This window comes from Drosophila ficusphila, unplaced genomic scaffold, assembly GCF_018152265.1.
Source record: "Drosophila ficusphila isolate 14025-0441.05 unplaced genomic scaffold, ASM1815226v1 contig_414, whole genome shotgun sequence".
Lineage (NCBI taxonomy): Eukaryota > Metazoa > Arthropoda > Insecta > Diptera > Drosophilidae > Drosophila > Drosophila ficusphila.
In genome coordinates this window covers 14,055,826-14,071,262 of record NW_025064328.1, presented here as the reverse complement: position 1 = coordinate 14,071,262, position 15,437 = coordinate 14,055,826, and the positions used below count along the sequence as shown (strand labels likewise).

At 42.9% G+C, this 15,437-nt stretch overlaps 1 protein-coding gene across 1 annotated transcript; it reads right to left on the bottom strand.

The window, feature by feature from the left end:
* Positions 1–14,783: 14,783 nt before the first annotated feature.
* Positions 14,784–15,335, bottom strand: LOC108090736. The gene is made up of 2 exons (XM_017189558.2): positions 15,028–15,335; positions 14,784–14,975 (listed from the first exon to the last, which is right to left on the bottom strand). The coding sequence occupies exons 1-2, from the start codon at positions 15,257–15,259 to the stop codon at positions 14,809–14,811; spliced, it is 399 nt and encodes a 132-aa protein (XP_017045047.1). The 5' UTR covers positions 15,260–15,335; the 3' UTR covers positions 14,784–14,808.
* Positions 15,336–15,437: the final 102 nt, after the last annotated feature.

The window sequence follows — 15,437 nt, the reverse complement described above, 5'->3', positions numbered from 1 at the left end:
GAATCTATACGTGCGCGGAGGTAAAGACGTGTGTATATTTCCTACACTTCACTTTACTGGCGCAGAAAATCGCATATACACCGAGAATGTATAATTATAAATAAATGTTCTATAAAAAACGCTTTTTGTTTCTTCTGCTGCTGTTCCGTTTCGTTTTGCTCGGATCCGTTTTGTTCTGTGCTGCTCTGTTCTGTTCTGTTCTGTACTGTACGGTTCAGTTCGGTTCATCTCGCGTTTGTTTGTTTGCGTTTGAGCCATTTTAAAATTAGAGGTAACCCGAAATAAGATAATAATGCCGCCAACAAGGCGCAGAAATCATCTTTTGTTTAGCCCAAAAGCCCCCCCCGGAGGACGGGGATTCCCCGCCCCGAATCCCGTGCAGAATCTCTTTTTGATGAGCTTTCGAGTTAAGCGTCGCCAAAGCGTTCTTCTATCGCTTTAATGGCGTTTTCATGGAAGTGATTGAGTCTGCGGGTGTGTGTGTGCGTGTGTGCGTGTGCTTTCCTTCGTGGGAGTGTGTGTACAAAGGATTTCCTTAGCCGGCTTGTGGCGGCTCTTTGAGCGGCACTCAAGGATGCCAAAGTGGCAAAGCGGGGCAGGAGGCCCGGCTGCACGGGGACCTGTGTTTGCCTTTTTATGTTTTGCCAAGAAGAAGCTAATCAGATTATGGCCAAATCGTATTAAGCGGCCAATTATGTATTCAACAAGCGAGCAAGGCGTTTGAATGGAGCGTGGATTCGGGTTGAAAAATTCACTCGGAACAAGGACCATAAAATGGGGATTACTCCTCCTACGTTACTGTACTTCCTATCTCAATCAAAACTGTACAACAATTATTCACCCTGAGCGTATAAATTCTTGTAAACATTTCCATTGAATATTCACGTATGCTATCTTCCTTAATTGTGGTTTAACCGCCGAAGAATTGGAGGGAGGTAAGAAACGCGCGCGTTTGACTGGTCGATCGGCTTGCTAATAAAGCTCTTAACTGCTCATGCCGACCGATCGCTCGGAAATAAATCGAGAAGCCACACACACAGCGGCAGGCAGCCGCACACTGAGAGATATATTTTAGAATTGTATTATTTTTGGGCTTGGTACGCCTCGTATTGACTTGCTTTGTTATTGCACAAGTATTTTGGTCGCCTTCTGCTTCTGTTCAGTGTTACTCGGTGCTATTCAGTGTTCTGTGTTCTGTGCCGAGTGCTGTTGCTTTGGCCGGCGATCTCCTTCGACTAAAGAAAGGAAATTCTGAGCATCTGTTTTCGTGGCGAGGCTGCTGCATTGGAATTGGAAGTGCGATGATTTAAAATAAGTTCACTTATTTTTATAACCACGGCCAGGGGCCAAGGGGCAGCGCCTCCCACAAGCCGCTCACCTCGCCGAGGTCCGCAGAAGTATCCACTGGGCACTATATATACTCTATATGGTATCCTATCCTCCGCGGATCCCTGATACTATATGGTCGAGTTTATTTCCCACTCGACGGCCGGCCGGCCGCAGAGTATCAGTTAAAATTAGCACTGAAAACATCAATATTTTTACTTTTCCCGATGTGCATGATTTCCATGGAATTCCACAAAACAAGGAGTTATTTTTAAAACAGCAGAAGGCGGCCAGTGAAATGTGCTGGCTGAGTTGCCAGAATCCGCAATAGCGAATGCCAAACGTTCGACTTGTGTGTCGAGTGCCGGGCAGGAAATCCTTTCATTCAAGTCAATGTGTTAACGGGTCGAAAGTAGCCTGCTTTCGCTATAATTTCCTTGGTTTTCCCGGAAAAACTATCCACGGGGAGAGGCCGCATTCCCCGAAACCTCCACGCTTGCTTGTGTAAGTCACTCTTGGCCCATTTGTCACGTGGCCAGAAAAACGTGTGAGCCGAGCTCGTGCACTCGAAGAAAGTGCGCCCCCAAGTATGCAGCGCTTTTTGGGAAAGGGCCGAAGTTAAACGGAGAGCTGCGAGAGTTGAAGAATTAAAGGAAAACTCAGTGAGCTTGGCCGGAAAACCGCGAGGGCAGCTGTGGGAAAAGAACTTCCCCGCGGCTTACTGGGCGCACTGAAGCGAGTCATGGTCGCACTTACATCCTCACACACACACAGCGCCGCGGGAACTCACACAGATACAGGATACAAGATACAGCTTACAGGATACCCACCTGCGTTTACGGCTATGGAAAAATGTATATGAGCGTAAAATTTGATTGAAAGTGATGAATTAATGAGGCGTTAAATGATTAAATACGAAGAGAATGTTCGCTTCGCGCCCTATTGAACTGGAAGCTTGCGACGGCATTAACAATATCGGACCCAAAGGGTTTAGCCACGCCCCCCCGCCCCCTGGCTCTATACTCCGGGCATTTGCTGTAATCAATTCAGTGAAGTAAGCAGAGAAGTACCAAAGGCACACCATCATTTTCCAACCGGATTGAGAAGGTCGATTTAATGGGCGAACGAAATGGTTGAGTTTTGGACGCCAACTAACAAAGCAAACAAATTTGCAGGGCCTTAATTATACTGAACCACAATCTAATTAAGTACCAAAAATTACAGATCCACAGAAGTTCTAGTTTCAACATTACTTCCGACAAACCAAATGTTTTTGGGAAATGCGAGTTTTAAATTACACACACATTACAGCTCCCCGCAAGGTCGAAATACATAATTCAATATGTTTTGGGAAATTCTGGTGAATTTGCATATTTGCATAATATGCCTTCTGATACCGCTGCTGCCTCGCAACCCATCATCGTTATTGATGGGCCTTTCAGAAACACATATATGTATGTACGCCCCTTTCCCGATTTCCCAGCGCACGAGAGGCGCATTAAAAACCAATAACTTACATTGCCTGTCAAAACCGCACAGAAAGAGTGGATGTGAAACACATTTACACACAGGCGCACACACAGGGACACCGAGATACAGGCGATAGGTAACCCGATTCTATGCTGAAGTACCATCAGGTGCTTGGCACCCTTCGAATTTGCCCATTTATGAAGATTGAAAATTGAAGCGTGAAAATCGCACTGCACAGCGGAAAGCGGGAGCAGCGAAAAATTAGCAATTTGTTTTTATGGCCAAAACAACTAAAACATTTATGTGTGTTTTGGTTAGATAAAGCAATTTATTTGCCGTTTCCAGGGCATCAAATATTCAAACTGCGTGCGGCGTCAATCAATCGGTGGAAAAGTGGAAGACGGGAAAGGGTTGGGGAATTTCCGCTGCGACAGTCAGAGAAGAGCGAAAGGAATAACTCTGAATGCAAATGCATTGCTCAGTCGTTGCCGGCCATGGTAATATAGTCGTAGACCACGGCCGAAACGGCGTGACTTCACTTTCGCTGTGGCCAGTTTTCCCATGCAAATGCTAAAAGTTCGAGCGGACAGGGGGACGGACGAACGTTACGCCATTTGACGCATACGAAATGTCCTTGAAACGAGCTGGCCATAATGGCCAGGTGAGTGGGCTTGGAAAAGGGATTGGAAAAGGGACTGGGCAGGGCGGAGGAATGCGGTGTGGCAATCGCTGCCCCTGACAGGTGGCGAAATCTGACTTTGACTTTGCCTTTGTGCCTCGCATTCTCGATTTGCGGCGGCAGTTGCAAATTGACAAATAAAGTCAAGGAGGTGGGTGGAGTGCAAGTGATCGAAGGCGAAACACTCTGGGGAAATGAAACACTGATTTTATGAACCTCACTCAACTCTGTAATTGAAGAGTTACATTTTATTCATCCAATCCCAAACTCAAAATATATTGGTTTATTGCAACCCTTTAACTTGCCTCACAAATTGTTGTCAATCAAGGCTACTGTGCTGACCGCCAAGTCAGAAAGACCTGAAAAGATGGAGGGGAACTGCAGGAAGGTCTACTCCCTGCTAAATGCCGTCAAATGCAGGCGGCATGCCCTTTGCATTCGTAATGAGCTCTGACTTTTGGCTTGCGTTTCAATTTCGAGTTTCACTTGCAGTTTCTGTGGAAATGTCGCAGGAAATGGGATTTGCGGTTGTCTTGCGGCTTGGCTTTGTTGCCGTCGCGGTTTTGCGGCTTTATTGAATCAAGTGTTATGATAAGTAAGCTCTCCGCTCCTCGGCTGCCATAGTATGCCTGCAGCAATAAAACAAAGAAAGCCCGAAAGTGGCGCCAGAAAATAGGCAACGCTTTCGAGGTTGCTCGTCGCCAAAAGCGAAAACACAGGAAAACAATTTTAGGAGCTGTACGGCAACTTTCCCCCTGTTTGTTCTTTTTTTAGGTGCTAAATATAGCCCGAAAGTTTAAAGTTGAAGCGCTTCCCCCCGCCTCCTCCGTGAGTTTCCCCCTGCTGACGTCAGTCGTTCGGCTGCAAAAGTGCAATATTTGAATATTCAATTAATTTATGCATTAGACACACACACACTCGCAGGCACTCACACACACACACGCGGCCAGCAGAAGTGGGTGTTTGAGAATTCCGTTGCATACCCGAAAGGCGTCGAGTGCAAAGCACAGAGATTTCAGCTCAAGCGCTTCTCTGCTTGCACTTTCCGAGTGAAAGTGTGCGTGTGCATGGGTGTGTGGGAGTGTAGATGTGTGTGGATGTGTGTGGGTGTCTATGTGAGTGGGCACGCACCGCGAAAATGAAAGAGAACACGCCCCCGGTCGGCAGCCAGTGAGCGAGTCGACCAACCCCCGGTTCAAGTTCAATGCAATCTGCACCCTCTGTCGCCAGCGACCTTGAATATATAACCACGAAGCGAAGCGTGGGGAAGAAGAAGAGAGAGAGCGGCAGAGCCCGCCAGCTGCAAAAGGCGGCGTGGTAAGCCGCGGCAATTAAAGCCAGCGCGTCACAAATTCTTTAATTTGCAGATAATATGCAGGGGATAACGTATAAAAGCAACCTTTGCACCGAACGATTGATTGCCTAGGGCTCTTGTTTCCCTGCAGCGGAATGGCCAATTATGCCAGAAAATTGGCGGGAATCCGGGGAAAACTAAACTAATTCGGTGATACAATAAACAACGCTTGGTTATTGCATTCTTCCTCAGCCCTCGCCTCGCTGTTTAATTAGTTTATGGCTTTTCACAACAAACAAGTTGTGCAATGCGTGGAAATTGTGAGGAAAATTAGATAAGAACGGCCACAAGTGGCGGAAAAACTGATTCACTTAAGCAATAGATTGTTTACTCTGTGGAATTTATAGGGTTGGGGTTTTCATTCCTTACTATTCTACGCAGGAACATTCAGACAAAGAAAACTCAAATTATACAATAAAGGCTTACAAGAGATTAACACTTTTGTTAAAGTTCCTTCGATATTATACATACTTATACAACGGGAAAAAAGGATACAAATCTTAATGATTAAATAACGCTTGTTTACATTACTCCATATGTGAGATTGTTTGTGTTATCACACGCGTCGTATGCGTAATATTAAGAGTCAATAACAAAGGGAGCAAACAACGGAATCCAAACAACAACTCATTTAATCAACACACATGACACACACAAGTATTTCCAAATGTTGAAAAAAGAGACAGCGACACTCAACTAAAGTCACGTGTAAATTCCAAATGCTGTAAATTAGCATTTATTGCCAGTGAGACAAGTATAATGAGCAGATAAAGTGATACGGGCCACAGGAGTCACTCGAGCCGTCGCCATTGCGGTTGACCATTGCGTTGCTCTTAGGCAGGCAGCACTGTAAAGCAAGCAGAGCAAACTACAAAAGTGATAAACAAACATGACAAAAAGTCAACAATTCCCGGTTTGAACCGCACACAATCCAATTAGAATAAACTGAGAGAGAAATCGGGAGAGCGCTGGGGAACCGGAGAGCAAGATCCCCCGAGAGAGAGTGAATTTTTGCAACGATAATCGCAATCCCACTGAAAAAAACACCTTGCCATATCAACATACACTAGATTGATTACATTTTTAATCTGCAGATGTTACAAAATACGGGCGATATGCTATTATCTTTACAACAGGGCTTAAATACTACAGACTCTACGGTTGTTATCATCGCCTTGGCTGGACGAATTCCAAATCGATGGTGATTTTTTACAGTGCATTAGTGGCGGCTGCATAATGACATCACACTAGCGATAAGAGCGAGATAGCGCGGCAGAGCGAGAGGCGCGATGGCGGTATATGACATCAGCGTGTGCACGATTTGTTAACAGTTAAACGCTCGATCGCTGGGATGGGAGGTGGGAGGAGGGGGCAATCGTATTGCCACTGATCAGCGGGCATGCGCAACTCTCAGTGAATTTTCAGCTTCACGTGCTAAGCAAAAAAAACTCGGGCCCCGATTTCTGGTGCTCATTTTTCGGACATCGCATTAAGCTTTAATTGACGTTTAACGACTCACGCGTGAAATCTCTTGAGAACCGGTTGTCTTCTATTTGTTGTTCTTAGCTATTATTCCCAGTGTCTCTTTTTTGGCCGAACGAGACAGAGCTAGTGGGCCACAAATCATATAAAACATTTTGTGAACCTGTCGCCTCTAATATTTTCATTATTGATTTATTTGCTTAGCTGCTTTATCATGCCCGCCCCTCCCTTCCCGGCCCCCTTTGGCATCAAAGCCCTATCTACTCACACATTCGCTTTTTCGGGGGCCTTGTGCGTAACCATTTTCGTTATTTGATTAAGATTTTTATTTTATTGTCTTATTTGTTTTTTCCCCTAGCTGCTGCTGCTACCGGAGATGTTGTTTAAAAACTCATTTCTTATGTGATTTCGAAGTCAGCTTAACTGCGTTTACTGTATGTTTTCCGTACCTCCCGCGAGGTTTCTTCTTCCATTTTTTGCCCAATTGACACCTTAATCACTGGGACACGACGAGCACCAAACGCCGAAGCCTTAAAGCTGTCAAAGCAGAGAATTCTTCTTGTTTCTGCCACTCTTTGTGCCTCGATGATTGGGATTCTGTCGCTAGAAAATATGCGTCATTTGAATTATTGCTGATATGTTGGTTTCAAGAACAATATGGGCATATCGGACTTTGACTAATGAAAAATAATTGTGCATATTTATGACAAAAATACTTAACCTTTCCCACACTACTAATTTTTGATGATAGTTTTTTTAGCCATAACTCGGCTTAAAACCGTTTTACAATAAGCTAACGATCCATGGTCACTTTTTGGATCATCTAAAAAAATTAAAAGTTTGCCCATTTTTCACATATTTGATAAGTTAAAGTTTGGAAAAATTGGTCAAAAATAAAAAATTTTAGATTTGAATACCAATCGGTTGGAGATGTTATTACGACCTTGGGCCTATCAAGAACTTCTGTCTTTAGAAAACTGTTAATTTACTCCGTATTGTTTTGTTCTCTTAAAATGATAGAGTATTATTAATTTATTTTTTTTGTAGGGTATCCCCCAGAGAAGAACTCTCAATTTCAGCACTTCATCTTGGCAATGTTTGCTTTGTTCAGTGGAGTCCACTCGAGAGCTTTTCGGACTGAGGAAAAGATTTTGGAGGGTTGTCAGACAGCTGAAGAACTCCCCAATGACGTCAAGACAATAGAGAACAGAAACGAGACGAAATAAAAAGTTAACTAGAGATTAGCCCCAATCTCTGGAATCCAAAATACCACACTAAAAATAGTTATCTGAAGCAAAATCCTGTTATCTCGATTATCTGCCAGACAGCAGCCAGTTAGCCAAACAAAATAATAACAGCGAAAAAGAGAACTCTTCCTATCCATTAATAATGGTTAACCCAATGAAAGCAATTAAATCAAGTAGAGTCGAGTTCGGTTGGCGAAGATTTCAAGCGGAGCCATGACGTGGCAAACCGCCACCTCCTCCGCTTCCAACCCTCAGTCTTCACTGTAGCTGTCTCTACGACCTCATCGAATTGCTAATGATCCCAAGGTAATACTTCAGCTGCTTCATTGTTATTTATTTATTTATTCTTTTTCGATTATAAATTCATAACAAAGAAAAACTGTATTTGGAGAGAGAGAACTTTTTGGCAATACAAATATTTATTTATTTAATTTTTGGACACCAAGTCGTGTTTGCGGCGCACTAGAAACTTATTAACTGAATAGCCTAAGTACAAAGATGAGTTGTAATTTTTATGATTTGATCGAGTGCCCGGCTCCTTAAAAGGTTTCGAGAAATGCCATCCACAAATTTTTTAGCTTTTTACGCACCAGCGCAAATTAAGGCACTTATTTCTAGTGTGTTTATGTAATAAAAACTTTGTCTGATTAAAAAGTAACAATTTGCTTTGGCGGCAATTGAATTTGCTGGCAGTGGTAAAACTTAGCTTTGCCCAACAAATTTATTTGTCAGAAAAAGGAGTCGCGAGCCTTTCTTTCCAGGTTTGTTTAATAAAGTTAATAAATTAAGAAATTATTCATGCCCTGTTTATAAGAAATTTTGTTCAGTTGAGTAAAAGTTAAAAATCGGCATAGTTTTGATTTGTACAAATGCCGCTTTTAAGGCTCGAAATGGTTTTTCAGTGAATCCTTAAGCCCCCTCATTGGGTAATAAACTTTTGAGCTCGTTAAACGAACGTGTTCAATTATAATAAGAAGGTCAAGAGGTCCTTCGATGTTTACCGGGTTTAGGGCTAGGGTCAGTTTTTATGTCATCATAGGGAAATGACCGCATCTGTTGGGCTCCCAAGCATTTACGGATGACCTATAATTTAGATTATTCATTACCTTTCCTTCTGTTTCCCATTTTTTGACAATGGTCATTTGAATCGACATATTCCACGTGCAATGTTTGGTCTCTAATTGCTCCACTATATTTATCCGGTCTAAAATTAGATACATAAATGTCTATTTGAAGGTTGACCAGTTGGCGGCAAAAGTGGTATTTTATCCAACTCAAAGTCAGGCCCACGACGTTTTGCCAAAGTGTTTGTTGGTGGAAGCCGAGCAAATTTGTGGTTCATCCTGCACCATTAGGTTAACTAGGGCCTGTCTAATGCCCAAGTTCTGGCCATTTCCCGTTGCTCAGATTCTAATGATCGACCGCCGAGAAAAAACTGTACCCTGCACACCACATGAATACACACACAAGCTGTGCGGAGCTTATTTAAGCGGCTTAATGAACCATTTGGAAACTTTCACAGTCATCAAACATTATGATGTTGGCGATTTTTGGCACTCAACGCCACAAGTGGAACAAATGAAGTATTTTTTCGAGTTTGTTTTTTGCCTTTCGTCTATTTCAAAGGGGCATTTTCGTGGTCTTGTGAATTTCAAATGCCCTTACCAAACACATTTCATAAGTTCGCCCACCTGTATTAATGACGCTTGTAATATCAATCAGAATTCCCAATTAATTAAATATGATCAATGGATATTTACGCCACCTGATTAATTTCATTTATTATGATAGGTTGCGTTATTAGTATTATTGTTAACGAGAAGTAGCAGTACTCCATACCCTACTCCCATTCAAACTATAAAAACCCGTTCAACTATCTGGGCTCAAGTGATCAATGCCATCAAAAGACAATTACCAGCGCTGGCCAAAACAGTTCGCACCCCCGTCCTCCCACAAACAAACAACGAAACTGCAATGCCCGGCAATGATGATAATGATCTGGCAAAAAGAACGCTATATAGCAGAGGCAAGAGCAAGACCAGCGGCCGAAAACACAAAGCAGAGCCAAAGATCGACAATCAAGTGGCCACTCCATCCGTCCATCAGTCCCTCCAGCCATCCATCCAACTTCTGCAGTGAAAAACGAAACCAAAGCCGAATCGCAAAGCGGCGGGGCGAAAGCTCGAACACAAGCACCTGGCCTAAAAATAGCAACCGCTCATTAGAAATGGCTAAAAATAGATGGCGGCATTAAAGCGCGCTAACCTGTGGCACAGTGGAGTGGATGGAGAGCAAACCGGAGTAAGAGGCAGGGGCAAGGGAACAGGAGCACGACACATGACGCATACGCACCGTGGTGCAATCATCTGCTGCAATCTGGTTATCGCGCGGATCGCAATGCTGCTACTGCACTAGTTACGAGCCAAAAGTGACGGGTTTGAAGCAGAACAAACAGGTATTCTTCAGTTGGAGGGATCAAGGAATTCCACGGGGGAAGTCCAATCGGAATGGGTGGTTATCTTAGGGAACCTCAACTGCAAAAAGAGCACCTGAAATACGTTGAGAAGTCATCTGCCAGACTCTTTACAACAACTAACTGCTTTTACCAATCAATGGAATATTTTCCGGCTTAAGAAGTAATTTGAGAGTTGGTCCAAATCATTTTCATGGCAACACTTTTTAGCCGCATTAAACGAGCTCCCCCAAGAAGCAAAAACAAGAAGGAAATCCCTGATGCAATCCCTAGCAACTTTTAGCGAGCGTAATTTCAAACAATTTAGTTAAGTTCCAGTGGCATTTCATGCTGTTTACATAAAGCAAGTACTCGCAGCGCGGAGCGAAGTGGGGTGGGGAGGTGGGAAAACCCAGGATCAGGGACACGCGCAATATGAGGGCTCGGGCAAGGTAAACGAAGTAAATTAAACACAGCCCAACAACAACTGAAATGCCCACAGTGGGCGTTGACACAGGGGGCGCGGAGGGGCGCAGAGGAAACACTTTAACAGGCAGCATACACTCAGAACAACCAAAACAAACTTGTTCTTGTTACCAAACTTTTGGTAAATAATAGTGTTGTAACATGTTCATTTTTATGTTAATAAACGAAAAGAGTATAAATAGTTTAAATTACGATTGTTTCTGCACTTGGTTGATGGGGTTATTATTTACGGGTTTTTCTTTTCAGTGCACAGCAAGGAGAAGCAGGGAGCCGACAACAAGCACAATAACGAATAACAAGGCAAAGGCATGCCAAACAGCAAAAAGCAGGAGAAACCCAATAACATAAAAGCAAAAGAATTTTTCGCCAAAGGATGATGGCCAACCTGCAAAGGGGGTGGTCAGGGGGAGGGCGGACAAGTAGAAAAACCCGCTTACAGCTGCGAAAAAAAAGCAACAGCGACGCCAAGCCAACCAACGACCTTGATAAGTTTTACAGAGCACGGGAAGGGAGCGGTACGAAACGGAGCAGGAGAGAGAGGTCCTCTCGCTATCGCAGCGAAAAAGGGCGGCGGAGAGGCCACCACAATCGATGCCCCCAATGTGGTGAGTTTCGCCACGCGCGAGAGCCCTCTCTTTCTTGCTCTCTCATCAACAAGTGGCCCAGCTGAGTGGGCTGGACTAGAGGGGGTGATGGGTGGTGAGGGGGGTTAAACAGCTCCTTACTCAATTCACTTTTTTGTGTCTGTGTGTCAGAGAAGTGGAGCTTACTCTCCCGCGAGCTCTCTTTGATAAACAGCCAGTGGTGAGTTTGTTTCCCTCTTTTCAGCCTGATTATCATATTCTGCGTTTTATTATTGAATTTCTCGAAAATTGCCTGCGTGTGTGTGACGCATGTGTAAAGTGCGGCGCAGAAATTGATAGAACAGCCGCCCACCGCCCACTTTTTCACCTCCTTTTCAACACCCTTCCCCTGCTATAGAAAACAAATTCCGCCAGTTAGTCTGTCAAATATGTTTGTTTTCCGCTCTCCCTCTCTCTCTTTTCACAGTCAGCTGCCAAATCAGCTGTCGTATTTAAGGCAAATTCATTACGTACTATTTAATAATCAAAGTCTCCAACGGAGAATAGAAAGCGGAAGATTGGAAAATAACTGCATGGAAAATTTTCATCTATGGTAAATGGCAAAAAGTGAACTCGCCACATAGCAAAACAAAAAGCACAAAATGCAGAACGACAACGGCAGCAACGACACTCACTGCCTCCATTGTAGTTACCTGCAACGTGCCTGAAATTTCAAAAATGCAATATCAAAATCAATGCGGAACCAGGGAGATACTCTGCCAAGTCCAACCGATGCCTGAAATACCCTCTATTGGATTAAATCTAGTTCCTTAGGCATTCTACGAATTAAAGAGAGATTTTCAAAAAGGCGCAATCTGTGAGAACTAAGGCTAATATATGTAGCTAGTTTGGGCACATTCTCGGTCTTTGTTTTATTTTATTTGGATTTATCAAATTTACAATAACATATGGATTACCAATACTGCTCCTTACAAGTTTTTATTTTATAAACTTCTATATGGTTCTCAAAACTAGTATGATGTGGAGGCGAAAAATGAACATCATATAATTCATTGCTAGAGAAACATTAACGTTGATCGCTGAACTAAACGTAATTTTATAACTATGAGGATGGCTTTTACTACCTTTACCTTTTTGAACTTCTGAATACAACCGTAATACCCTTTGCTAGGGTATTTTAAGCGCCGTGCTGCACTTGCAACTGCCAAACGAAACGAAACCGGACTCAACTGGACGCCCGCCCCTCGCACATACACACACCCAATAAACGCTCACACACAGTTGCCAGCAAGACACACACACACTATGGACCACGTCTAGTTGAGCATTTTGAACGACAACTACAGCGGACAAGCCATAATTAATCAGGCTTGGCCGGCAATATTTTACAAAAGCGAAACGAAAATTCCTCAACGGCTCCCAAGTCGGAGTCACTGCAGATCCTTAACTCAAAAATGTCTACACTTTGTTGCCATTTTGCCAATTTGGCCTTATCAACTGGCCAATAACACGTGCAATTCCCTGGCACTTGCTGCGTTCCATTCGGTTGAGTCAATAGCACACTTCCTAATCACAAACAAAATTCTAGCAAATCGGTTAAAACTCGTTTCTCTTCATCGCAACATTAATTCGCACATTTTTACAAATTATATTAAAGCTCAAATAAATATGTATATGTGTAAGTAGATACACAAATGAAGTATTAGAAGTTGACGACGCCAACAACAACAACAACCAAATAGCCATTCTGAATTTTTCGTGTACTTTAAAAACTTGTTTTATTTATTTGCTTTTTGTTTGCTCTGCCGTTGCTTGTAAGCTTATTGAACAATTATATTATGGCATAAAAATGACAATAAGCGATGTTTGAATGTGCTAACAGGAAAAAGTTGTTGTGAACAACTTCGAAGTTCAAATCCAGACTCATAATTATTTCATAGCTCTTTTATAACCTTTTGTTTGCTTATCAAAATTGTAATTATCAACTGAATAGTTTTGCTGTTAAGAAAATAAAATATCTCATCAATATTTCTTGCCTAAGATCATGCGCAGTATTTGGAAAAAGTTTGATGGTATTCATACAAATATTTTAACTATGAATTTGAAAAGATTCCACAAATCTTATTGTCTTTCAAAAAAAAACATCTCCCAAGATATTAACGGAAATATTGATTAGGAAATTCCAAAGTTCATGACTACTTAAAATTAATTCGCGGACCAATGATTTTTCCAGACATAGTAAAATCTTTACATTTAACATTTAGCATGCAAATAAAACAATTAAAATAAGTGAACGAAAAAAACCCAGTTACCCGAGCAATTGTTTTGTAACATTTCGTTGGGGTTTTCTCACCCGCCGAGCACAATGCAAGTGTGTAAGGTAATAATTGCATTTTTTCGCGCAGTGTAAGTGGGGGCGGCAATATCCCCCTCTTGATTCATATTTCTTTTTCTCCGATTTCTTAGTCTTCCTCTCAATTGTCGCTGCATTGGCGGAGGGAAAAATAAGAGAAAAGTATGTAGAAACAGTCGCTTAATTCTATGCTGCATTCGGATAACCCGATATGATATGCAAAACAATCTATTAAGGGGGAACTTCCAGTTTGAACTGCTTAGATACAGGAGCATTTACGCCCATTATTATACTGCAACCGACTTTGGACCTAACATTGCAAGAAGTTCAACCGAAGAAGAGGAAGAAGTGGCTGCAACAGAAAGGCTAAATTCAACTTACCGCCGCAAGTTCAAGGCCAAGTGGCTCTCTCTCGCCCTGGCTCTCTCGTCTCGTTCTCTCACGCTCTGCGTGGGTCTATTCCTCTCTCTGCTCCGAAAGTGTTGTTGTCGCGTTACATGTAAAAGAACTTTCGTTTTCCGCCTGCAGGGGGTGGAGTGGGGAGCTTGGTTGGTGAAATGGCCCACATGCAACTACCGTTAGCTCGTCCGTTCTTGTTTTTGTTTTTCTCCCGACTTCGCACTTTGCTCTGCTGCTTATGTTGTTGTTTTCGTTTTCTTCTGGTGTTCGCCAAACAGGAGCGACTTTTGTAAATTAATTAACAACACTCGCACACTCACTCCCCACACGCACGCACACACTTGCGTTCATCATGCGAGCGCGCGCTTCGAGATAAGCAAAGGCAATTTATTTGCACTAAAATTTACTTTTGCGCGCTGAGCGAAACGTGGGCGAGGGGAGGGGGAAAGGAGAACTCACCACACACAGCACACACTCACGCGACCGACGTAAGAGCACACGTTTTGGCCAGTTCGAGGAATATGGATATAGTCGGCGGTATTTCGATCTGATCTTATAAATTCCGCTAGTTTCCGATTAAGAGTCTGCGTTTCGAAATCAATGCGATCGATTCGGTGTCTGATCATTCAATCTGGCGGAGCGACGAAACAAGTCAACAACCACGGAGCCCTACAACAAATGTGCTGCGGGAGCTTTGCGCGGATAGGTCACACTCAGCACGGTCACACCTGGGGGGTGGCAGTGTGTCGATATATCGATTCGATTTCTGGCGCCAACATTTAATCGAGACAAAAGCTACATCCAATTCCTTGCAGCATTTTTCTCCATTCTTGCCTACATATTTATTTTTTTCTTTTTTGAAATTAATGGAATCGTGATTAAATCATATGAATTATATATTTTTCCCCGGTCTGCTGAGGTCACACAACCAAGCCAAAACAAAACAGCAGGTTTAAGTTTGCATAATTGGTTATTTTCACAGCAATGGTAGGTTAGCTTTCAGGGCATCGAACTCCTTTCTTTCCAGGGGTTTAAGGTGTGTACCCGAAAAGGGCGATTTAAACTCTAAATCACGGTGTTTGTTTACCAGGACTTTCTGATCTGAATAAATAAGGTTGATTTGCTGCTCGATTTGATGTTGATCTACAAGGGTTATAAGTTAATAAATAGATTCAGAAGAAGGCTGGATTTTCACCTTTCTTAAGCAGATCTATGGCCTTATGCCGCTCCATTTTGACCAGCATGCTGCCAATTGTGATCCAAACTTTTTTATCCTCTGATTTTTCCATCAGCCGCATTGCCTCTCGCGTTTCTTGGCGGCGTTTGTCCATAATCGTCAGCTCCTGCTTGTTGGCCAAGATCTTGTCCGCCAATTCCTCGGTCTTGGCAATTATCTCAATGCTTTTATTTAGCTCTGCTTGCGACATATTTTCGATTTACTTAATAAACGCAGAAGTAAACAAACAAATTCAACTGCGACTCAAAAATGCCCTAACGCCTTTAGCACAGCTGTTTTTTCAGAGGCGTGAAAAGAAGATCCTGAAAGGGGATTCCAAAAAAATGGCTCTGTTATGCATGTTATAGGTAAATATATTGATACTTTAA

Coding starts and splice junctions, on each gene's coding strand:
- LOC108090736 (XM_017189558.2), bottom strand. CDS start 15,259: ATGTCGCAAGCAGAGCTAAATAAAAGCATTGAGATAATTGCCAAGACC. Junction 14,976..15,027: donor CATAGATCTGCTTAAGAAAG/GTGAAAATCCAG, acceptor TAACCCTTGTAG/ATCAACATCAAATCGAGCAG.